General features: G+C 48.1%; 1 protein-coding gene across 4 annotated transcripts; it reads right to left on the reverse strand.

Moving 5' to 3' along the window:
• Positions 1 to 235: 235 nt before the first annotated feature.
• Positions 236 to 25551, reverse strand: POMK (protein O-mannose kinase). 4 transcript variants are annotated; one of them, XM_057505241.1, is made up of 6 exons: positions 25441 to 25551; positions 17939 to 18026; positions 16260 to 16344; positions 15071 to 15164; positions 13967 to 14226; positions 236 to 9220 (listed from the first exon to the last, which is right to left on the reverse strand). In XM_057505241.1, exons 5-6 carry the CDS (start codon positions 14207 to 14209, stop codon positions 8450 to 8452), a joined length of 1014 nt encoding a protein of 337 aa, XP_057361224.1. In that variant the 5' UTR covers positions 14210 to 14226; positions 15071 to 15164; positions 16260 to 16344; positions 17939 to 18026; positions 25441 to 25551; the 3' UTR covers positions 236 to 8449. The 4 variants fall into 4 exon arrangements, with proteins under 4 accessions (XP_057361224.1, XP_057361223.1, XP_036736642.1 ...); XM_057505240.1 differs by having other exon boundaries at positions 16192 to 16344; XM_036880747.2 differs by having other exon boundaries at positions 15943 to 16344.
• Positions 25552 to 25781: the final 230 nt, after the last annotated feature.

The following is a 25781-nucleotide window of genomic DNA, read 5'->3' on the forward strand; positions in this document are numbered from 1 at the left end:
TTCTAGAGGGCTTTGCTGGCTTTATTCTCTTTCCATCCTGCTCATATCTCTTTTTCTGCCTAACAAAACCAGTGGATACTGGCATAAAGACACAGACAGGCCAATCAAATGGAATAGAGAGTGCAGAAATAAAGGCATTACTTGGTCAAATAATTTTCAATAAGGGAAAAGACAGTGTTTTCAACAAACCATGCTGGGAATGTTGGATGCCCATATGCAAAAAACTGAAACTGGACCCTGTCTTTTTTTTACTGAAGAATCCTTGATATATAATCTTGTATTGGTTTCAAATATACAAGACCATGGATCAACAGTTACTCACAATATTAAATCCTCACCCCAACTAGTACAGTTACTATCGGTCAACATAGAAAGATGTTACAGAATCATTGTCTATATTTTCCATACTGAACTACCATCCCCATGACTAACTAATATTATGATTGAGATTTTTGTGCCCCTTTATCCCTCTCACCCTCCCCACCCACCTACCCCAAACTCTCCCCCATGGTAACCACTTCTCACTATATATGAATCTACTGCTATTTTGTTCATTTTGTTTTGTTTTGTTTCATTTTGTTTTGTTTTTAGATATTTGGACCCCATCTTACACTGTATACAAAAATTAACTCAAAATGGATTTAAAACCTAAATGTAAGAGCTAAAACTATAAAACTCTTAGAAGAAAACATAGGGAAATAGCTTAATGATGTTGGATTTAGTAATGATTTCTTGGATATCATTCCCAAGAGCACACACAACAGAAAAAGAGATAAATAGATTGGACTTCATCATAACTAAAAACTTATGTACATCAAAGGACATGATCAACAGTGAAAAGGCAACGACAGAGTAAGAGAAAATATTTGCTAATCATATATCCAATAAGGGATTGATATAATATATATATGCCTATATGTACATACATTTTATATGTATATATAATATACACATAAAACAACATATATATACGTATACATACCTATATATATTCATATATATATGAAAATATATGTATAAAACAGCATATAGAACTACAACTTAACAACAATAAAAACAAACCAATAAAGTGGGCTAAGTAATTGAATAGACATTTCCCAAAAAAAGGCACACAGATAGCCAATAAGCACATGAAAAGATGTTTAACATCACTAATCATTAGGGAAATGCAAATCAAAACCACAGTAAGATACCACTTCACACCCATTAGGATGGCTATTATTAAAAAAATAGAAAATAGCAGGTGTTGAGGAAGTGGAGAAATTGGAACCTCTGTGTTCTGCTGGCAGGAATGTGAAGTGGTGCTGCCACTATGGAAAACAGTATTGCAGTTCCTCAAAATATTAAACAGAATCACCATATGATCCAGGAATTCCCCATCTGGGTATATGCACAAAAGAAATTAAAGCAAGGTCTCAAAACAAGTATCTGTACACCCACGTTCATAATAGCATTATGGTGGTTGCCAGGAACTCATGGGATGGCAGCATGGGGGGACGGGGACCTAATGTCTATTGGGCACAGAGTTTTTCAGTTGAGAAAGATGAAAACATTCTGAATGTGTATGGTGGTGATGGTTGGACAATGTTAATGTCCTTAATGCCACTAAACTGGACACTTAAAAATGGTTAAAATGGAAAAGCTTACATGTATTTGACCACAAAAAGCGGGGGACCACCCTGAAAGAAAGCTATTATCATTCCTGTTCTATATGTAAGAAATGGACAATTTTTGAGATTATAATAATTAATGACACTCAAATTGCAAGTATCAAAAGCCACATCTAAAAACATATTAAACTAAACCCACTCCAAAGAAAAACCACAAGATACCACTTCACACCCATTAGGAGACTGTAATCAAAAAGTCAGGTAATATAGAGAAATCTGAACTCTTTTAACACATTGCTTATGGGAATGTAAAATGGCGTGGCTGCTTTGGAAAAGTCTGTTTAATGGCATTTCCTCTCTAATGATTAAACTCAGAGTCACCATTTCATCCAGTAATTCCACTCCTAGTGTGTAACATGAGAAATGAAAACAAATTTAAAAACTTGTACACAAGTGCTTTTACCAGCATTATTCATAAAACAACCCAAATGTCCATCAGTGGAATAAAGGATAAACAAAGGTGGTATATCCATGCAATGGAGTATTACTTGATCATAAAAAGGACCAAGTACTGATACATGTTAGCAACAACATGGATAGACCTCGACAACATTATGCTGAGTGAGAAAAGCCAGTCACAAAAGTCCACATATTAATGTTACATGATTCCAATCATATGAAAATCCAGAACAGAGAAATCTCCAGAGACAAAAAATTGATTATTGGTTGCTTAGGGCTGTAGGTTGGGGTTAGTGGGGGGACAGGGGATGATAGCTCAAGGGTATGGGGTCTCTTTTTGAGGTGATGAGAATGTTCTAATTTTTTTCAATTTTATTGAGATAAGTTGACAAAATTGTCCATATTTAAAATGCACATGATTTTACAGAGATAATACTTTGTGAAGTGATTCCATTAATCGGGCTAATTAATACATTTACCTCACATAGCTACCTGTTTGGTTTTTTCAGTGACATTTAATACTTTCTTAGAAAATTTCAAGTACACCACACAGTATTATTAACCACAGTCATGCTGCTGTATACTATATTCCCAGAGCTTAATCATCTTCTAACCGAAGGCTTGTACCCTTTGGCCAACATCCCCCATCACCACCCACCAGCCCCTGGTAGCCACCATTCTACTCTATGAGTTCAGATCTTTTTTACATCCCAAATCATACAGTATTTGTCTTCCTCTGCCTATTTCATTTAGCCCAAGGTCTTTTGTTTCATCCATTTTGTTGCAAATGGCAGGATTTCCCTCTCTTTCATGGCTGAATAATATTACCTTGCATATATATGTGTATCACACTTTCTTCATCCGTTAATCTGTTGATGGACAGGTAGAGGGTTCCTGTATCTTGGCTAATGAGAATAATGCTGCAATAAACATTAGAGTGCAAGTATCTCTTAGACATACTGATTTTGTTTTCTTTGGATATATACCCTCAAGTAGGATTGCAGGACACATGGTTGTTCTATTTTTAATTTTTTGAAATACCTCCATACTGTTTTCTATAGTGGCTGCAACAATTTACCTTACCACCAATAGTGTACAAGTTTTGTCTTCTCTTCACATCACCAACACATTTGATCTGCATGTTTTTTATCAAAGCCATTCTAACAGGTATGAGGGGCTATCTTGACTGCATTTCCCTAATGATTAGCGATGCAGAAAATTTTATTTAACTGTTGACCATTTATATGTGTTCTATGAAAAAAATGCCTATTCAAATCCTTTGCCCATTTTAAATCTCATTTTTTTGCTATTGAATTGTATAAGTTTCTTGTATTTTTTGAGTAGTAACCCCTTATCTGATACATGGTTTGCAATACAGGGCTTAGGGGGTGTCAACCCCCCCAAGAAGTTGAAAATCCTCATGAAACATTTGACTCCCCAAAACTTAATAGCCTAGCACTGATCACAAGCCTAACTGATAACACTCAGTTAACACATATTATTATACGTATTATGTATGGTATTCTTATAACAAAGCTAGAGGAAAGGTTTTTTCAAAATGTTGCAACTCTATAAAAATATTTCCAATATATTTACAGAAAAAAATCTGCATATAAGTGGCACCATGCTGTTTAAACCCATGTTGTTCAAGGGTCAACTGTACTACCTAGTAACAAACTAAACAAGAATAAGGAAAATGGAAGGTATTGGGTGTGCTGGCAGGCTGGGGTGGGGGTTGGTGTCTTGTTGACTCATGAGTTTTTGGGGTTCAGATCCCGAAATTGCACTGGGTGGTAAACCTCGTTTGGGGTACGGTTTCTCTGGAGGGAAGCTCTCCAGGGCACTGACTGGTGGAGGAAGGCACAGGAGTAAGCTGCTAGCGCTGTGGGGCGTTTGTGGAGAGTGGGGTGGGAAGTGCAGGCGAGGGCCCCGTCATCCCCTACACAGAGTTGCAGGCAACCCCTCCATCTTATTATTGCTGTTGACCCCCCCAGGATATGCTGCACCTGGTGGCCCTGAGTGTCGTGCCCTCTAGGTCACTCTTCCCAGGAAATGTCCCTTTTCCTGAACAGAGTGGAAGAACCCTGACTCTAAGTGGCTTGTGAAGGGGATCAGGCTCACTGCCTGGCACAGCCACCTTCACCTAATCCTTGGGGCTTTCAGCCACCTTGCTCTCACCTTCCCAGGACCTCGGCAGCTCCAATTTTAGGGCCTTTCCAGAATTCTGAGGCTCTGCGTCATGTTTGGCCTTCTGGCTTACATCTGTTTATCTCCTTACCTCCATTTTAATGTGGCTTCAGATGGAGTGCAGGTAGATGTGTGTCCCATCCGCCGTGTTTAACCAGATGAACACAGCAAAACCAATGGTCTGCTTTCTAAAGGGCAACTAGAGTTCAGCTATGTCCCCCTAGGAATTTTAAATGATAATCTACAAGACAAAATATCAATTTACTTGGTTTTATAGGAATATACCAGTTTAATGTGGTCGTCTGTACAGACACACTGTATGCCTGTACTTTATGGTTAATGTAACGTTTAGTCACAATAGTTAAGAATTTTAACTATATTACCTAGTAGTGATGGAATCTGACATAATTGTTTAATTACTAATCTTTAAATAAGCCAAGTAATCCTAAAAAAAAAAATTATAAAATGCTTATTGGAGTGACCTGTTGAGAGCCTTATAAAAGCCTGCGCAGCCTACTTTGATAAAAGAATGAGTTAAAAACCCTCAAAAAAAATTATTTATAATTCTAACATGTGGCAAAGTTTGAATTGCTTTTTGACAACTTATTTCTTTCTTCAATTCCTAAGAACCCATTGAAAAGATTAAAAACAATTGCCAGGCTAAAAAAAGTCTAGCATATAGTTTACTACTACGTACATAGTTTTTTACCCTTAAAGGACAAATAAACCCACAGTGCAGGGGGGGGGGTGCAAGCTGCTGAGTCCCTTGAGTTCCAGAGTCCCTGTCCTGGTCAGCTGGCTGCCCTTTCCCAGCTCTCACTGCGACCTGTGGGGAGTCCTGCAGACTGTAGCCGCCCTGCAGCTGCAAGAACTTCTGGCCATCAGACTGAGAGCCTCGGATCTGGTCCACCTGAACTCGGGAACCCTGAGGGCCAGGTGTCTGTCCGTGGTGACTGATCCTGGAGCCGAGTGTCACAAACTGGTCCTGCTGTGCATCTGGTAGCAAGGAACTCTGGAAACAACGCTGTGTTTTCACAGGCACTAGGTCCTTTTCAGAAGTAAAAGTGACTATTAAGCCTTATTCATGTGTGATACTATGCAATCCATCACAGACCATGAGTGAATGACCCGCATTTTATTTCCAGGGAAGTTAATTTCAGTAGCAAAACTTGGACCAGTGTCTGTGGTATAAGAAAAACATTACACCTAGGAGCAGTACCCTGCTGACTTCCTTAGAGATTTGATTCCAAACTATCTCCAAATAATCTAATTTATTTCCTTCATTGTTTGTCCCCACAAACTATTACAAAGGGGTGGAAAAGCATGGTTTCATGTTGTAAACTGCCCTTAAATGACCAAAAGTCACACAACATTACTGAAATGGAGCAATGTTTATTTTTAAAATACAGGAGACACAACAGAGCAGCTTTCCCACCTGCACTCCAGTACCTGCCTCCTCTGGGGAACGCCCTCGTGGTCCGTGTCTGCTGCTGAATCATTAATAATCACTGGATGCCCCAGGGGCATGGAAAGTTTGTGGCATCAAATCAGACACTGAGAAAGCCCATTATAAACCATACAGAGCTGTTTGTTCTTTTCCTGCACGCTTGGAGTAAGGTAAGCAGGGACAGAATGCAAAACTCTGGGCTGGGCTTTGCGATGGGTCCCCGGGGCCGCCCTTTTTGATCTCACATCTGCTGGCTGTGAGGCAGCTGGCTGTGTGGGCAAGGAGGTCTGCACTTAGGTTTGAGTCAGCACATAACTCCCTTGAATGATTCTGCAGTTCTCCTGGTACCAAATTATGTCCGAGCATGAGCTGAAGGCTGAACCCTGGCAGGCCAGGTCCCACTGGGTGTCTGGCCCTGGCATTATAAAGCCTCACAGGACCTGCGGAGGCAGTTCAAGTGGGAAATGACTCCCACCCACACTCTCATTTTATAAGTCGGTTCTCTGTGGCCACACGATGACCACGGCAGAGCTGGGATCCTAACTCAGGTCTTGGGACCCCAGTATAGTGCCCCTTCCCCTACACCATGCTGGTTATTTTAGCTGATTGTCAATATTTAAAAAGTTCTGTTTAAACTGAGTTTTGCTCCAAGGCAAAGTCCAAAGCTAAGAAAAACCCTCAAACAAGAATTACAGCCTCAACTGGGTAATACCAAACCTCTGAGCTGACAGCCCTCACAGCAATACCACATGAAATGGCCATGTGGTGGTGGTGGTGGTGGGGGGGATCAGCTTTACTGAGACATAATTAACATACCATAACTCTGCCCTGTTTATACAATTTAGTGTAATTTAGTATATCTGCTGAGTTGTGCAACCATCATTATGTAATTTCAAACATTTTCATCACCAAAAAGAAACTCGGCCTATTGGCAAACACTACCTCCGTCCCCCCGCAGCCCCTGGCAGCCACTAAGCTACTTTCTATTCTGTGGACTCGTTTCTCCCGGACATTTCACATGGACAGAATCACACAACATACGGTCTTTGGGGACGTCTTCTTTGAGCCAGCATGTTCTCAAGGTTCATCCCCGGGGGCACAGGGCAGTGCTTCAGTCCTTTTCATGGCTGAGTAACACCTTGTATGGAGAGACGTTTTCTTTATCCACTCACCAGCTGACAGACTTTGCGGTATTTCCACCTTTCATCTGTCATGATGTTGCTACGAACATTTGAGCCCAAGTGTTTCTGTGGACATGTTTGCAATCCCCCTGGGCATTCCCGAGCTGCCGTGGCTGGGCGCACACGCTCTGCTGCAGTCTGGCCTTCCCGAATGCGAGCAGCCTCCAGAATCACTGGGCTCCCGGGGCCGGGCCCACCCAGAGACCCCAGCCCAGCTGGTTTGGGGCTGGGTCCAAATACTTGGGAGTGGAATTGCTGGGTCATGGTAACTCTATTTTTTAAACTTTTGAAGAACTGCCAGACTCCTCCACAGCAGCTGCACCATTTTACTTTCCCAGACCAGCAGTGTACGAGGGGTTGGACTCTCTACATCCTTGCCAGCACTTATTTCAATTACAGCCAACCCATTGGGCCATGGTGGAGGTTTTATGACAGTTAAAACACACTGGGCAAGGGTATTCTTTGATCACCCACAGGTGGAAGAGTCTGAATAATACTGATAATGCTGCCCCACCTCACTGTGTGCGGGCCCCCCCTGACAGAGGGTCTCAAAACGTGGTCTCCAGACCAACAGCACCTGGGACCTGTTAGAAATGCAAAGTCTGGGACTCCCAGGCCAGCTGGGCTGCGGTCTCTGGGTGGGCCCGGCCCCTGGGAGCCCTGAGATTCTGGCGCCTCTCGCGTGTGCCCAGCCACGCTGGCCTTAACCGCCTTCCTAGTGACGACTGGGCACCAAGCCCCTCCGTACCCTGCAGACGAGGATGACAGGGACCAAGGAGCTTTCTGAAGGAGTAAACCGCACGGCTCAAGTGGAAGGGTTTGACGCTTTTCAGTAAGGAGGGACACTGTTGATATAAAGTGCTCACAGTAATTAATTTTGGACAGAAAAACCCAACTAGAAGGTAAAGAAGAATTTCACAAGCACCGTCCAAGGCAGTAATGTAGATACACTTTCTCTCACACTTGCTGCTTTATATATTCCTTATCCACTGAGAAATCAAAGAGCACGCTGTCATTGCTCGCCTTTATCTCGCTGGAGGAGGACGGCACAGGGGTGTCACAGAACCACCACTCAACACTAAATCAGCCTCAGGGAGCCCTCGCAACACGACCTCAAATGCTCCTGTGACCCCAGATGTTGATTACCATCTAAAAACATGGTAAAAACATTCTGTGGAGACCTACTGTGTGTTTCCTTCACATGCCACTATTTAAAATCTCCACACACATTTCTCACGAGTTCACAAACTCAGATATTAGGGTAGGTGAAGCCTGTTTGCAGCTACACTCTTGTTACTTCCCTCAGGTACTGGTCAGGCTCCCTGCTTCTCAGCACCTTTGCAGGGGCCACTGGAGGTGTGAGGAGGTGAACCAGATGCGGTGGAGCCTGGTCTGCTCTCACTCAGCAGCTTCCGGCCAGGGGGCCGGGAGAGGCAGAGCCTCCATGTGCAGGAGGACGGAGGAGAGCCGCACGGCGGGTCAGCAGGAAGCTCTCTGCCAGAACAGAGCTGCTCCGACTTTGCATTTGTTCCTTTAACCCCAACCCTGGCTGCCTGGTGCGTGCTCTACAGCATTTCCCTTGTCTGAGATGTCGTGGTGTCTCTGAGCAGGTTCAAAACCTTCTGATACGTGTCCAGAATATCCTGAGTGGTGGGCCTTTCTGCAGGAGTCCAGCTCTTACAGGCTTTATGAATATCAAACAAATGGAATCGGACCATATCGCTCCCTTCAACATGCCCCAAAAGGAAACTGGAGACGTCTGGAATCTTCCAGATGTCGGTCTTCTCATCATAGGATGGCATGAGATCATCGTGAAAAGGCCTGTCCTCCGCGTAGGGCCACAGCTGCTCAGGAGCCACAAAGTCCCCGAGGAGCTCCCGGTGGCCGCACTTCACCAGCGTCCCGGAGCTGCGGTCCACCAGGGGCAGGGCATCCAGGTCGTTGAGCACGATGCTGAAGTTGCTCGTCAGCAGGTACTGGGACAGCGTCTTGGGCAGGTCGCTGGAGTCACACATGACCAGGGGGCCCAGGGGGCTGTGGTGCAGGTAGTGGATGATGCCCACGTAATCCATGGCCAGTTGCAGCCGGTGCTGCCACGTGTTCATGGCCTGGTACCTGGGCAGGTTCAGCGTCTCCTCCAGGCTGCTCAGGGAGCCCAGGGCATGGTACTCGGTGAGAATGGCACCGTCCTCCTCACAGTAGCCGAGCAGCATGACGACGTGTTTGCTCTGCAGCGATTTCAGCATCTGCAGCCCATGGAGGAAGTCATCTTTCATCTCCAGACTGGTGAGCTGTGAGAGCGCGACCTTGTGCCCCTTCCACTCAGACAGGAACACCTGCAGCGAAGCCATGGAGAACATGAGACCTGAAACCTGTACCTGGAACAGGTGAGCTGGGACGGGACCCGACAAGCATCTTAGCACAGATGCTGCCAGAGGGATTAGGTACTTTCCCCCATGATCTTAAGTGATCTAGAGATGGAGAGAGGAAATTTATAAAGTATAGTGGAGGGTGAAACGTGTTTTCGAGAAAAGTTGTGCAGGGAAGAGTTAAAAATTCTAAATAGGGCCCAAGAAGCCCTCACGGAGTGACTCTGCAGAAGAACCTGAAGGAGGGGGAGGATGCGCCCTGCACTCCCTGGGGACTGAGTTCCACAGAAGGGACAGCAGGAGCAGAGGCCCTGGGGTGGGAGCTGCTGACCCACACAGCCAGGGAGGCTGGGGCGTGAGGAACACAGGAGGCAGGGAGGCTGGCCAGCAGGTGCAGCCCGCATGAGGCCTGTGGTTGCAAGGACTGGCTCTCACACAGAGTGAACCAGGCAGCCACGATTTGAGTCACAAGAGCAGCACTTCCAGCTGCTGTGCTGAGGGCAGGCTGAGGGGGCGGGAGGAGGACCACCGCGAAGGCTGAGAGGCCACTTGGGGGGCTGCTGAGGTAACTGAGGTTAAAGGTGACAGCAGCGGGGTGGCCTGGGGGAGAGGATACGGGTGGAGTCTGAGACTGAGGAGAGGTCAAGTTCTGGATCTCTTCTGAGCACATAGACAATACAACTTGCTGCTGGATGGCACGTGGGTGTGAGAGGAAGAGAGAAGCCTTGGAGGCCTGAGTGCCGGCCTGATGGAGCTGCTGTTACTGGTGAGGGGAAGAATAAGGGGCAGCAGGCCCAGGGCGACAATCAGGGACAGTCAGCGGGAGAAGCCTCTCAGGCCTCCGAGGGGCGATGTGGGGTAGGCAGTTGCACAGAAAATTCTAGAGAGTTTAGGAGAGTTCTTAACTGCAGATGGTGACCCACGGTGTGAGCACGGAAGAGAAAGGTACAAGGTTGAGGGGTGAGGAGGAGGAGCCTATAAGGGAGACTGGGAGGTGGACGCTGTTATTTCACACTTTAAAATATGCCGTTCATGTGACAGCTGCTTTCTCTGTAGCCTTATGCATTAAAAATAGCTCACAGAAGACCCTTCCAGAGGCTACACGAGACCAGAAAGCTACAGAATAATTAAGAGAAAGAATCGATCCAATTTTCTGACAGGCTCCAACCCAGAGTTTATGGTGTTTTAAATGTAGTACACTTTTACGTTAAAGGAGATCTAACTGAAAACCCTCAGAGATTTGTGATCTCCTGAAGTCACTTCCCACCTTCTTCCTGTTGTCTGCACTGGCTCCACACTGAAGCAATGAGGATGGGCAGCCACCCGAGATGTCAGCATTGCTGCCCATGAGAGGCTGGCAGAGTGCTTACCTGGTTCTACTAATGTAATATCGGGCTTGCAAATCTAAAAGGGATGAATCACCAACTGTTTTCCCAGGAAGTAAGATTAGAGATGGAGAGAGCAAGAGGTGAAAGGGAGCGTGTACTCCAGAATGCACTGCTTTTATGATTAAAGAAAAGAAAAAGGGAAAGCAGTGGGTCAACATGTCTTTCCGGGGTAAGGGTGCACGCTGCTCCCAGGAGGGGACACATGCCCCTGGCAATTCCAAACACAAACCACACGTGCACAGTCTGGGGCGCGAAGGGGCTGGCTTGTCTTATATTGAGGAAACCATCAAAGCTAAGCCAGTATTTCAGGAGTTGTCTTCTGGCCCCTAAAAGTGGTTCTAGGAACCAGGCAGAGCAACGCAACTGCAAAGCCCTGAGCTGAGAAAGAGCTTGTCTGATCGGGAAACCAAAGAAGGGTGGGGCAGCTGCAGGGATGGAGGGAAGCAGGGCCAGGTTGGAGAAGGAGGCAGACCTTAAGAGGTCTGCATTTTGTTTCCTAAGGGCAAAGGGAAGCCACAAAGGGGTTTTAGGGAGGGCAAGACCTGAATCGTCTGGAGGCTGCCTGGTGCCAGGTGCCAGGCGAGCAGGGAGGTGCCATCCAGGTGGGAGCTGGCGGTGACTTAGAGGCAGTGGGCGAGGGAAAGGAGAGATGGTCCAAGTCTGGGCCCTATCTTGACAGTGGAGCTGATGGAAGTCGCTCCTGGCTTACAGGGCGAGGGTGGAGAGAAGACTTGAGGTGGCGCCGAGGTTCCGGCCCCACCAACCAGGTGGGAAGGGGTGGCGCAGAGACAGGGACAGCTGAGGAAGAATGGGTTTCGGGAAGGATCAAGCGTTCTACATGGGATACACTTAGATACTCGAGAGGCCTCAAGTGGAGATGCCAAATACAGAGCTGGATACACGAATCTGTGGCTCAGGCAAGGCTCAGGCTGGAGACAGAAATGTGGGAGTCACCGGCCTATATACAATGTATGTAAAGCAACAGAAGTAGATTAAATCACCTAGGGGCATCTAAAGGACACAAAAAAAGGGGACCCAGGAAGGAGCCAAGGGTTCTCACATCAGCACTGCTGACACGTCGGGACAGTCATTATTTGCCCATGGTGAGGCTGTCCTGGGCAACGTGGGAGGCCTAGCAGCATCCCTGGATGTCAGCACCCCACCCTGACACCTCCCCAGCTGTGATAACCACAAATGTGTCTCATCCTGTTGCTAAATCCCCCTAAGGAGCAAAATCTCCTTGGGTTGAGAACCTCTGATTGAGAGGCAAAATATAGGCTGCAAGTCTCCAGCTCAGGAGAACGATTAGGAATAGCCAGTGAGGGAGGAGGGAACTAAAAATGGGCGGAATCAAGGGTGGAGAGCCAGAGCAGCAAAGGGCGGGGCCGCCAGACCGAGGGCGGCCAACAAGGTCAAGCTCCAGAAGGGCAGAGAACGTCCAGTGTGGCGTTTGCAGGCACGTGGGTACAGGCTACCGCATGGGAGGGGGCGTTTGGAAGCCCTGTGGCAGAGGACAGGCAGTGACCGGGAGGAGAAGACTTCTCTGAAGTGCGTGTGTTTGCATGCCCGTAGGAATGTCCTCGATGTGGGGAAGACAGATGACACAGGAAAGTAAATGAGCGAGGTGTAGAGGTGGAGCCTGAGCTGCAGGGTGACAGTCTGGTGGGGGTAAGGAGGCACCCTCCGGGAAGCATATTTGCAGAGTCACGTAAGGAGATCATCAGCTACAGCAAGGGGCGGGGAGGAAACGTCCCAAGGAACAGAGGCAAGAGGCAGGGTTCAAGAGGCCAGGTGCATGGCTGCAGTCTGCCTGCAGACCCGCGGTGTGCGGTACCCAGGAGGCCGCCATGCTGACGGCGTTCACAGGCCCCTGCAATGCACACACAGTCTGTTCCTGCCCATCTTCCCCGTTCAGTAATGGGGGCCCTGCTCCTCCTGTTGCCCAGGCTAAGAACCCCGCAGTCACCCGTTCCTTGTCTTATACCCAACACCTATCTATTCAGAACTATTCTACCTTTAAATATCACCAGAACCCACTGATTTCTCGCTACATCCGCTGCTAACAACCATGTCAAACTGTGACCATCTCCCACGCCTGCCTGCCTGCCTCATCCACCCGCTCATCCGTCCGCCTCATCCTGCTGCTTGAACAGCTCCCACAGCCTCTGCAGCCCGCCAGACCAGTGCCTCCCGACCTTGCATGCTGCCTTTCTCTCCCTGCCTCTGCCACCTGGGTCTTTCCTGGCCCCTCAACAACCACCCACGCATGTGCATCCTGGAGCCTCCACTGGTACCCATCTTTCTTACTGGAGCATCTGTCCTCCAGACATCCACATGGCTCGCTCTCTGGTCATTCTCCACCTGGAGGAAGGGGCCCGTGGGGTCCCCTTACCCTGCTGTCCTCACAGCCCACTCACTGGCATGCTTCGTCACATGGAAGCTTCTTAATGTCTTGCTCGTCTGACTCCCCAGCTAGAAGACTCCAATGGGCTTTGTCCCACTCACTGACCAACCCAGGACCTACACCAATCAATGAGGGAATCTGTAAAAGACCCCATTACTGTGTTGTATGGTTTTACTGACATAAATTCCTTCTCCCTGTCTGTCTCCCTCAAGATGTCCCTTCTACACATTCCAGGGGCAGCAGCCACAGTGTCCTAGTCTCCCCAAAATCAAAGCCAGCAGTTTATCAAACTGCAGGCCCAAGAATCACTGTCTGCTCCCTCCCTTTTGCAGATCACCCAGAACACACTCACAGACGAACAGTCTGTGCAACAATCTGGCCTCTGGAGCCCATCTGCTGGCTGAGGAAGACCATGACTGCCAAATGCAGCCACACATGCTGCTTGCCGGGAAGACAAGGGCCCTTAAAGCTTCTATCTGAGAACTGAATCCATGCCTTTGGTTTCTTTTTAAAATAGAAAATTTTTAGAAAATCAATATAATTCCATCATAGAATCTGAAATACAAGAACAAGAAACCCACCCATAATCCTCTACCACAGCATGATTCCTATCTTTTACATTTTCTACATAATTGTGGAATTTCGCAGTTGAAAACAGTGTATTGTACGATTTTGTACCTTACTTTTCTCGCTTGTCATCCTCGTATTTTTCTCACGCTGCTAAACGGGGCTCCTAGCAACACTCCATGGCTACAGCATATGCTCCCAGCGCCTGGGCCACACTCTAGCCGCTCCCCTAGTTCCTGCGCTCCCCTACGTCCCGGCCTCTTGCTGCAGTGGATCCCCCACCAGGAGGGGCCGCGCATGCAGATGCCGGCTCGCGGCTCCGGGCTGCCCCCAACCCATCAGGGCCAGACTCACTCTTTTCACGGCTCCTTGCCCGGCACGCCTCAGCGGCCTCACTTGCGCCCGCAGCTCCTTGCAGGTCAGCCAGGGCGCGCAGCCGCCCGCGGGTCCCCAGTGGAAGTGGCCGTGGGGGCAACGCGTGGGGCCGACGCGGCGGAGGCCGAGGTAGAGCAGTGTGTCCAGGAGCGCCACGCACAGCAGCAGCCCCACGGCTGGCAGCACCGGGCCCCGCCGGCCCGCGCGGAGCTTCGCGTCCATGGCGCGCCGGGGATCGCCTAACACGGGGACCAGAGAGCGGTGATCAGGCGGGCTCCCAGGCCTTGCCGCCCCCTCCTGGGCCCGCCCTCCGGGCGCCGCCGTGAGGACAGATGGTACTGAACACGGGGCTCGCCGCAGGCTCAAACCAGCCGTTAGGAGCCGGGGTCTGGGTTCACCCTCCTCACGGTCACTAGCAGGGAGGTGTGTTCTGACTCTTGCTCCCACAGCAGTTTGCACTGAGTTGATATTCAACGAATGGCTAGTAAAACGTAAGCAAACATGGCTAGTAAAACGTAAGCAAACTGTGGCTTGTTGGTCCCGGCGGGGCAGAAGATGGATGAGGGCAGCAGGGGATTAGCTAGGGCATGGGTGGGTGGGGAGGCCGAGGCCCCTCATCCGCCAAGGGGCTGGGATGTCCCTCAAAACCTCCTTAACGGTTTAAAGAGGCTAAGGCTATCCTTCAGCAGGTGGAAAACAGCACCTGGGTGGGAGGGGCAGGCGGCCCGACTGGTGGAGGCCCTGGTGGTGACCCAGGTGAGAGCTGGAGCAGTGGAGGTAGGCACCGAGGGGACGGCTGGGGCGCTCCTCCAGCAAGGGGCTGCTGCCCGGGCGTGGGCACTTGGTGGGTCCTGGCAGAGACTGGCACTGCAGTGAAATTGTTGGTGGGGCCCTGGACATCCGGGGCTGGGTGCTCAGGGTGCTTGAGGCAGAGGCTACTGAAGACCCTGAATGGAATCTGAGGGAGATGGTCATGCCAGTGCAGAACAGCCGACTACCAGCACTGGAGTGGGTGGAGGGCCCCAGGGACAGAACTGACCCTACGCTTCCCACATCTGAGACAACTGTGAGAGGAATGGTCACCTTCCAGGAGCGTCTGCCTCCTCCCAGCTCAGGTCTCCACTCAGACAGCTGGTGTGTCAGTGTTCTGATTGGCCCCAGCACTCTGCTACAAGTACTGAAAAGAAGATTTATTAAGTAAAAATCTCAACACTGTGCATAGACAAACAGCACTAGTCCCCACGGTCCAGCTTCCCCAGGGCCCTCCTAGTACCAGGGTGTCCCTCAGGCCCCGGAGCCAGGGTGGTGCTGCAGCCGCAGGGGGTCTGGATCAGCTTGTCTGGGCTCAGAGCCCCGTTCCCACCAGCCTCATTTTTCTATTTGGTCCCAGTCTACACCCTCTACCTCCACAACTATCTTTCAGCCACTCATTCATTCAACACATACTAAGTGGCTTCCACATGCCCAGCCCACTCTAGGCACGAGGGATATGTGAGTATTTAAAACAGGCATGGTTCCTTCTTCTTGGAGCTTAGGGGGAAACCTGGCGGGGAAGACACAATAAACCAGTCAAAGAAGAAGTTTATCATCATATACTGTGAGGAGCACTCGAGGACAGAGTAACAGGGAGGATCCTTGGATGAAGCCGTTCCAAAGACGTCTGAAGGACGCAACACCCTGAGACTGGAAGCCTGTGAGGAGCCCTGAAGGAAACAGTAAGGCAGCTTTCACACCTTCTCTTTGAGAAAGTAAAGCCCACCTGCCATTCACGGACACTGATCAAGCCAGCTGCCAAGTTAATAGGAAACAGTGTTTCTCCTAAGATGCTGTGGCTATAACGCCTCAAATAACCCCTTTTTTAAATGACCACGGCCTGCTTATTTGCTGAGCAACTCTTCTAAGAAATCAGACCAGAAATTTTGCTACTTAAAGTCCAAGCAGGAGAAGTACCCCACCTGCCTGCAGGAGCTAGTGGGGCTGACGGAGAAGCCGCCTCCACCTCCAGCCAGAGCGGTTCTGGAGACGAGACTGCACATCCAGGTGAGCCTCAGAGCCCACAGGACACCAGGCCCTGGAGCCCACTTTGCAGTCCAGATGGGATCTTGACCTCTTTCCAGGCAGCCCTGTTTGGCCTTCAGCCCATCAAAACGCTGCTTCATTGAACGTTTGCCCAAACTCCACCCATCCCCCCAGTTCTGCACCACCTCATTTGCTCTAACAGAGATGGGGCTCCACCACCAGGCAGTCTCGCTCAATCCAGTGGGTCAGTAACCTGACAGGTCCATCTGCTGGCCTAGGTCCCCTCTCTTCACGCTCTGGCACCTCACTCTCATCTCATGACCTTGTTTCCCATTTTCCTGAAAAAAAAAAAACAAAACAGAAAGCAGAGAGCACTGTCACAAGCCCCTGACACCCTACGGCAGGCTCTGCCCGCACCCCCCCCCACGTCCACCTTCTCCTGGGACAGTGATGGACTGGCGGGCGCCCAGCTGGACCCCTGTGCCAGGACCCAGCCTCCCAAATCATCAGGAGAGCGCCCTGACGCTCCCATGGCTGAAAACAGCCTCTCCACAGCCTCTCCCCCTCAGTGATCCCCTCTCTGCCCTACTTCTCTCTCCCCCTTCCGGCAAACTCCTTAAGAGGAGACCTACACCCGCTGTTCCCACCTCTCCCGCTTCTACGCGGGAACCCACTGCCGAGCCCACGCTGAAGCCCACGGCTCCGCCGTCTTGAATCTCTCAGCAGTAGGGGGTTCAGCCAGTCACCCCCGCCTCCTGCAGCCGCGTCCTGGCTCCAGGAGACTGCGCTCTGGAGGATCCCCCTGACCTCTCCGAAGGCTGGACCGCGCTCAGACCTCTTCCCGCCCCTGGGAGACTCAGGACTCTCCACCTCCACCAGAGGACCGCTCAGCGTCAAGGCTCCACGCCCAGCCTCCTCAGGGCGCTCCTCTAGCTGTGGGACTTCCCCGCTGTGCCATGCATGCTCCGCACAATTCCAGGCCCGCATCCTTCCCTCTGGCCTGTCCCCTCCTGTCATCTTCAGGGACTTTGATGGAAAACTGTGACGACCTTACCACTCGGGTATCACGGTGCCTTGAGCTCCTCCCACCCGCACCCGACCGTCTGAGGGGGCTCAAACAAGTGGATAAAACAGGTGACTTAGAACTTAGGTCAGGGGCCAGCACAGTGATTTCTGTACAGGGCCAGATAGGAAACATTCAGGTCTGGGGCCCAGAAGCTGCAACCAAGCGGTAACTGCATCACCTGCACCTGTGGTGCACAGCAGCCATGCAAGGTGATGAGAGGCCATGGGCTGTCCCTGTCACGGTGACCTGTCGCCAGAGTGGGAGAGCAGCCCCAGACACTACATATGCAAATGAGCATGGCTGTGCTCCAATACATTAGGTACACACAATGATATTTGAATTTTATATCATTTTTATGTGTCACAGAGGAGTCCTCTTGATTCTATTCCCCAGCACTGAAAGTTAAAAATCATTCCTCAGTTGCAGGCCATACAGAAGCAGGTGGGGGCGGAAGGTGGCACCCCTGTAGGGTGACTGCTCTGCTGCATGCCGCCTTTCCATTCCAGCCTCCCGCCTCGCAATCTCACCCACGCCTTGCAATCTCACTCACACACACAGCGCTGGTGACGTTGTAAACCTGGTGACTTCCAGGTCTCTACTGTGGCCCACATCTTTCTCTTACGTGTTCCTTGGCTGGCGCCTCAAGGTCTAGGATGTCCATAACGAGCTCACTGCCCTGTTGCTGGCAGGGCCCTTCTCCAGGGCTCTGGCTCTGACAGGCATACAACCCACCCAGACACCCAAGTTGCAGTGCACATGACACGGTTCCACCCCTAACTTCTAAACCAGCCAATCACCATGTATGAATCTATTTGTGCCTCCCCTTCCTTGGTACCCAGCCCTGGTCCCAGCCACTGGCATTTTACCTGGGCTTCTGCAACAGTTTGTCACCTGATCTCCCCCTTCTTTTCTCAATCCTTCACACAGCAAATAGGATCTTTTCTTTCCTGAAAACTTTCAAGCACAGAGAAAACGAAAAGATAAAAATCAGGAACACCCACCCAACTTTGTCAAGTGACAGTGTATCATACTTTAAGTTCACTCTTTTTTTTCCCCTAGAATATTTATTTATTTATTTATTTATTTATAGTTATCTTTTAAAGAAATAAAACATTACTTATATAAATACCAAAACCAGGCAAAGACACCACAAAAAAAAGAAAATTACCAATATCCCCCATGAACATCGATGCAAAAATACTCAAAAAAATATTAGCAAATCAAATTTTAAAAATACATCAAAAAGATCATCCATCATGATCAAGTAGGATTTATTCCAGGGATGCAAGGATGGTACAATATTAGAAAATCCATCAACATCATCCACCACATCAACAAAAAGGACAAAAAAAACATGATCATCTCCATAGATGCCGAAAAAGCATTTGACAAAATTCAACACCCATTCATGATAAAAACTCTCAACAAAATGGGTAAAGAGGGCCATATATAACAAACCCACCACCAACATTATACTTAACAGTGAAAAGCTGAAAGCTTCCCTCTAAGATCGGGAACAAGACAGGGACGCCCACTCTCCCCTCTTTTATTCAACATAGTTCTGGAGGTCCTAGCCACAGCAATCAGACAGAACAAAGAAATAAAAGGCATCCAGACTGGTAAAGAATAAGTCAAACAGTCACTATCTGCAGATGACATGATATTGTATATAAAAAACCCTAAAGAATCCACTCCAAAACAACTACAGTATCTGAATTCAGCAAAGTTGCAGGATACAAAATTAATACACAGAAATCTGTTGCTATCCACACAGTAACGATGAACTAGCAGAAAGAGAAATCAGGAAAACAATTCCATTCACAATTGCATCAAAAATAATAAAATACCTAGGAATAAACCTAACCAAGGAGGTGAAAGACCTATACCCTGAAAACTATAAGACATTCTTAAGAGAAATTAAAGACACCAATAAATGGAAATACATTCCATGCTCTTGGCTAGGAAGAATTAATATTGTCAAAATGGCCATCCTGCCTAAAGCAATATACAGATTCAATGCAATTCCTATCAAAATACCAACAGCATTCTTCAATGAACTAGAGCAAATAGTTGTAAAATTCATATGGAACCACAAAAGACCCCTAATAGCCAAAGCAATCCTGAGAAAGAAGAGTAAAACGGGGGGAATTAGGCTCCCCAACTTCAAGGTCTACGACAAAGCCACAGTAATCAAGACAACTTGGTACTGGCAAGAACAGACCCATAGATCAGTGGAACAGAATAGAGAGCCCAGATATAAACCTAGCCATATACGGTCAATTAATATACGATAAAGGAGCCATGGATATACAATGGGGAAATGCCAGCCTCTTCAACAACTGGTGTTGGCAAAACTAGACAGCTACATGCAAGAGAATGAAACTAGATTACTGTCTAACCCCATACACAAAAGTAAACTTGAAATGGATTAAAGACCTGAATGTAAGTCATGAAACCATAAAATTCTTAGAAGAAAACAAAGGCAAAAATCTCTTGAACATGAGCAGCTTTTTACTAAACACATCTCCCCAGGCAAGGGAAACAAAAGCAAAAATGAACAAATGGGACTACATCAAACTTCAGCAAAGGACACCATCAGTAAAACAAAAAGGCATCCTACAGTATGGGAGAATATGTTCGTAAACAACACATCCGACAAGGGATTAACATCCAAAATATAAAAAGAACACACATGCCTCAACACCCAAAAAGCAAATGACTCAATTAAAAAATGGGCAGAGGATATGAATAGACACTTCTCCAAAGAAGAAATTCAGATGGCCAACAGGCACATTAAAAGATGCTCCACATCACTAATTATCAGGGAAATGTAAACTAAAACCACAATGAGATATCACCTCACACCAGTTAGGATGGCTAACATCAAAAAGACAAACAACAACAAATGCTGGTGAAGATGCAGAGAAAGGGGAACCCTCCTAAACTGCTAATGGGAGTGTAATTTAGTTCAACCATTGTGAAAAGCAATATGGAGGTTCCTCAAAAAACTAAAAATAGAAATACCATTTGACCCAGGAATTCCACTCCTAGGAATTTACCCAAAGAAAACAAGATCCCAGATTCAAAAAGACATATGCCTATGTTTATCGCATTACTATTTACAATATCCAAGACATGGAAGCAACCTAAGTGTCCATCAGTAGATGAATGGATAAAGAAGATGTGGTACATATACACAATGGAATATTTTCAGCCATAAGAAGAAAACAAATCCTACCATTTGCAACAGCATGGATGGAGCTGGAGGGTATTATGCTCAATGAAATAAGCCAGATGGAGAAAGACAAGTACCAAATGATTTCACTCATCTGTGGAGTATGAAGGGAAACTGAAGAAACAAAACAGCAGCAGACTCACAGACTGCAAGAAGGAACTAACAGCTACCAAAGGGGAGGGGTGGGGATGGGCCAGTGGGGAGGGAGGGAGAAGGGGATTGAGGGGGCATTATGATTAGCACACATGGTGTGTGGAGGTGGGTCACGGAGAAGACAAGAAGACAGGCAGTGACTCTGTGGCATCTTACTACACTGATGGACAGTGACTGCAATGGGGTATGGGGGGGACTTGATAATATGGGTGAATATAGTAACCACAATGTTTTTCATGTGAAACCTTCATAAAGAGTGTATACCTATGATAGCTTAATAAAAAATAAAATAAAAACATTACATATACACTGAAGCCCCTTTGGACCCCTCCCAGTCCTAGTCTGCCCCCAACCAAGAAGTAATTGCCACCCACAAGCTGGAGTGTGTCAGAGCTTCTCAAACTGTGGTCCCTAACCCGCCACAGCAGCACCGCCTGGGAACTTGTGAGACACACGAAGACCTGAGCCACAAACGTTGAGGAGGGCCTGGACTCAGTGCTTGCACAGGTCCTCCAGGTGGTTCGGATGCAAGCTGAAGCATGAGAACCGCAGGTGTACGTAATTCCCACACACGCCGTTCAGTTCCACCACCTGGCTAAGTGCCATTAGTAACAACATAATACCTGTATGTTTGCGAGCTTCATTCAAGCAGTGTTGCCCTGTATATATCCTTCTGCATCTTGCTTTTTCAAAAGCTCAACATTATATTTTTGAGGTTTACCCATGTAGAGACTGACATTCTAGTTTGCTGTTTTCAACTGTTTGACCACAACTAGTGAAACAGTTTTGCGCACACTTCCTCGTACACATGTGGAAGTTTTCTCTGGGATCTACAGGGTGATCTTTCTAAGACACAAATTTGATCACTCCTTGCTTTAAAACATTTCTCACAGCCCCCATCTGCCTTCAGGATAAAGTCCAGACTCCCAGTGTGGACCTGGCCCCCGGAGATCCAGCCTCTGCCTGCCTCTCCAGGCCCCTCCCCGCACCCCATGCTCCAGCCTCAGCTCTCCTCAGTCCTCGCAGGCACCTCTCCGGGCCGCCCAAGTTCCGGCACATATTCCTTCTTCCTGGACTGTGAGCTCCCTGCAGCCCTGCACACACCTGTGTCGTGGGTGGCTGGCAGGTAGCAGGGACTCAGTAAAAACGCACTGACTCCTGATCATCCAGAAATTCCCATCTTCAGAGCCTCAGGTGCGGCTTCCTCTCTTGCACCTGTCCTCTGACCTCTCACTCCCCACCTCCTCCAATCTGGGTTCACCAGCCCAAACCCCACAGCCAATCCTTTTAACCCTCAGACCCTCCTGGCCCCTGACTTCCACTCATCCTGCCTTGCCTTTAGGGGTTGGTTCAGGTTCCAAAGGGCCTCAAGCTTACGTAATTTTTTTCCTTTTGGAAAGATACCACTTTCTTCTTTCTTCATTTTCCCTCAAAGGCTGCCAATGTAAGGTACAAAATTCTGTGGGACTTTAGAAACTCATTGCAATATAATGAGTCATAAAAAATACATATTTGATCATTCAGATGACCAAATATATACTTCCCAGGTATTTCTGGTCTTCATCCAATCCCTGAAAACACTACAGAGTCTTAAAGGTTGTAAATTCTGTTCCTCTGACATCAAATGCAATGGTCTATTTTTTCCCTGCATATGTGTATAACAATGACAATATTATACACAGCACTAAGAGTATAACTTCATTCGGATACCTGGACCCGATTCCAGTGTGTGTAAGTATGTGGGAGGGGCTCTTCTCACACATACTTATACCAAGCAATTCTCAAACACCAGCTGGGTGTCTGAGAACTCAATTCTGATGCTATCTGCCTGGAGACACCCAGATTCCCGGGTGAAGGGCTCCATCCTACAAGACTGCCCTCCACCCGCATTCGAGTTGCTGGTCGCAAGCCCCAGGCAGTTCCCTGTGCCCCTGACCTACCCGCTACAGACTGGGGTTTCCTACGACCTCCCCCTTAGGTTTGATTAATTTGCTAGAGCGGCTCACAGAACTCAGGAAAACACGTTTACCAGTTTAATAAAGGAGACCATAAAGGATACAAGTTAACAGCAGATGAAGAGAGACACGGCAAGGTCCCAAATAAAGGAGCTTCTGTCCTCGCGGAGCTTGGGGCCTGGCTCGGTGGCACATGGAAGCTCTCGCTGATCAAGAGGCAGGAGCCAACCGAACAGAATGCAGTAGAGCAGAGCACAAAAATCTCTTCTCAGGGAATTTTGTCACGGCTTCATTGCAGTCATGATTGACTAAATTATTGGCCATTGATTGGCTGATTCAGCCTCCAGCCCTGCCCCTGGGTGGGGTCCAAAAATCTTGCATTAACATGACAAAACACCTTTAACCTTTATGATCGCCGTGTTTTTAGGAACTGTGGATGAAGATCAGATATACCTGGGAAACATATATGAATGACCAAATATATATTTCTTATAACTCATTATATCCCAAAGGTGGAACGGGTGTCTTCTCATGTTAATGAAACTTTCGGACCCCGCCCGAGGGCAGGGGCTAGAGGTTGAATCAGACAATGGCTAATAATGTAGTCAATCATGACTATGCGATGAGGCCCTCACAAAAGCCCCAGAAGAGCTATGGCTCTCTGCTCTCTTGGACCCTGCTTCTCTGCCCACGCTTAGGGAACCAGGGCGCCTCCATGACACCAAGGCAGGCCCCCAGCTCCAGGAAGAGAGAAGCTCCTTTATTTGGGAACTCGCCCTATGTCTCTCTTGTTATATATCTGGCTGTTAACTTATATCCTTTATTAAACTGGTACATGTAAGTGTTTTCCTGAGTTCTTTGAGCTGCTCTAGCAAATTAATCGAACCTAAAGAGGAGGTCGTGGGAACCTCCAATCTGTAGCGGGTAGAGGGCAGTCTTTTTTGTTTGTTTTGTTTTTTATCTGGGGGGGAGGCAGGGCATGGACATCATAAATGGGATAAAATCCCAGGAATGTACTAGTAGGTGAGTGGAGGAGGTATAGTGTGAATGTGCTTTTTAACTCCTTTATGATACAAAATATTCCTAACAACTAATACAACATTGGAATATGAAAAAATCAAATAACAACCACCATACTAACAAGAGAACTTCAGGGCCATAAAATAAAAAAGGAACACTAACATATTCCTTTAGACAAGAGTGTCAATGGCACTAGTTGAGTATGTCAGACTTCTTTGTGGTCTTTTCCTTCAAAATGGCACACAGCTGGCAAGGTTAAGCCCACGAAAGCTGGACATCCACTGTTTTCCGTTTCACTGAATGTTTTTCACATTTCTTATTAACTTTTTTTGTATTTTGGTATCATTAATATACAATCACATGAGCAACACTGTGTTTATTAGATTTCCCCCATTATCTAGTCTCCACCACATACCCCATTGCAGTCACTGTCCATCAGCGTAGTAAGATGCTATAGAGTCACTACTTGTCTTCTCTGTGCTATACTGCCTTCCCCATGACCCCCCCATACAGGGTAGTTTTGTAGGAGGGAGCCCTTAACCTGGGGAATCTGGTGCTGTCTCCAAGCAGATTAGCATTAGAATTGAGTTCTCATCACACACACACACACACACACACACACACGAATCCTGTCCAGGAACCCGAAGAAGTTGTGTTTACTACTACTGCAGTGTATAATATTATTGTTGTATATTGGAAAGAAACAAAACTTGTATTTTCAGGTCTGCATTAGATCTTCATCATTAGCCAGTTACCCATTACGCACTTCTTGCCACTCTGCAGTTACGGGCCTCAGTAGCCTTTCAATTAGCCCTAAATCCTCACATCCAGTTCTGAATCCTCCCCCAGAAAAGCACCCATCCAAAAACTCAACTTTCACAGAGTGTCATCCTCACATCAATTCTGCAAGGTAAATAAGATTCTTACATGCATTTCACAAATAAAAGGAGCTACAGGTGAAGTGACTCATCTGGGGTCATTAAACTACACGAAGAAGTCAAGTTTTTTGGCCTGAGCCCCACATCTTCCTTTAAATCCTGCAGCCCTCGGGTGTTTGACAGAATTGGACATAGTATGGTCACCACAAGGGTGTGGGGTGGCCACTGACTCCCATTTCTTAAAGATGACAGCCCACACCAGCACCTGATGGAACTGTTTAAGACGAACTTCTGGAGTCGGCTGTCTAGGGCTCAGGACAGGCCCTATGGCTAAAGATCTTTCTTGCCCACGAAAGAAGCAAAATGACACTGAAAGTTACTGTTTCTGCAAGTTAAGGGATAATAATTGTGGGCCCGGTTGGGTAAGAGAAATTCAGGTACTGTTTATAGACAGAAAGGATTCCTGTCATTGATAGGAAACGGCTGGAAATGGAAAAACCTGGGTACCACCGCTCTACACTCACAGCTTAATTGTTTAAATAAGAAAAAAAAAGCAATGAAACAAGTTTTTACCAATTTACAGGATATTTTACATAACGAGAGAAGCGAGTTAGCGTCACCCAATAGGATTTGAGGCAGAATCTCATTCTGCCAATAAAGCACAAGGTACATTAATTATTTTAAATATTCGGATGAATACTTGGCCTTAAGGTTCTGCAGTAACGACAAAGGATGGAACCGACAAGACTACAACATAAAAGGGCCAAACCTGTTTAAGAGCAGCGTGTGATCACACCCAAGCCAGAGCTTGCGCCCAGGGGCAGCTGGCGGGGCGTGAACCGACCACCAACCACCCCAAAGGAATGAGCCTCGGCCGTCCGGGAGCACCGGGAGGCGTGGCGGGTGCCGCGGGACTGGGGGGCTCGGCGGGGCCGCGGGAACCTGAGCATGGGGAGTTCAGGCCGGGCCTGAGACAGGCCCAGCAGGAAACCGAAATGCCCTCCGCGCCCGCCCGACCCACAGCCTCTCTCGCGCGGGCGGCGGGTCCCGCACGGAGTTCCGGGCCGAGTCTCCCACCCTCCGCAAGGTCAACCGGGTAGCCCCGCCGCTAACCCCGCAGCTCCTACCTGCAGCCCACGGCCGGCAAGCGGACTCCTGCGCCTGCGCAGCCGGAAGCGAGCCCAGCTGGACGCGCGCAAGGCTGCCCCCCTGTGGCCGCCTCCCGCCGCGCACATGGAGGCACGTGGCTGAGACGCGTCGGGGGCGTTCCCCGGCGCACCCTCCAGCCTCCTACTCTTCGGGCTTCTCGCTGAGCATGTGAGGAGGACGAAGTGTTGACCCATGACTGCTTTAGCCCGGACGCCCAGACTGGTGCTGTGTACGGTGGAGAGGAGCGGTACGATCTAGACCCATCAAAAAGCTTCGGTCTGTGAAGAGGGGTGGTTTCCAAAGAGTGGTCCTCAGAGCG

The sequence above is a fragment of the Manis pentadactyla genome, chromosome 7 (genome assembly GCF_030020395.1).
Source record: "Manis pentadactyla isolate mManPen7 chromosome 7, mManPen7.hap1, whole genome shotgun sequence".
NCBI classification, from domain to species: domain Eukaryota; kingdom Metazoa; phylum Chordata; class Mammalia; order Pholidota; family Manidae; genus Manis; species Manis pentadactyla.

Coding starts and splice junctions, on each gene's coding strand:
- POMK (XM_057505241.1), bottom strand. CDS start 14,209: ATGGACGCGAAGCTCCGCGCGGGCCGGCGGGGCCCGGTGCTGCCAGCC. Junction 9,221..13,966: donor GGCAAGGAGCCGTGAAAAGA/GTGAGTCTGGCC, acceptor GCTTCGCTGCAG/GTGTTCCTGTCTGAGTGGAA.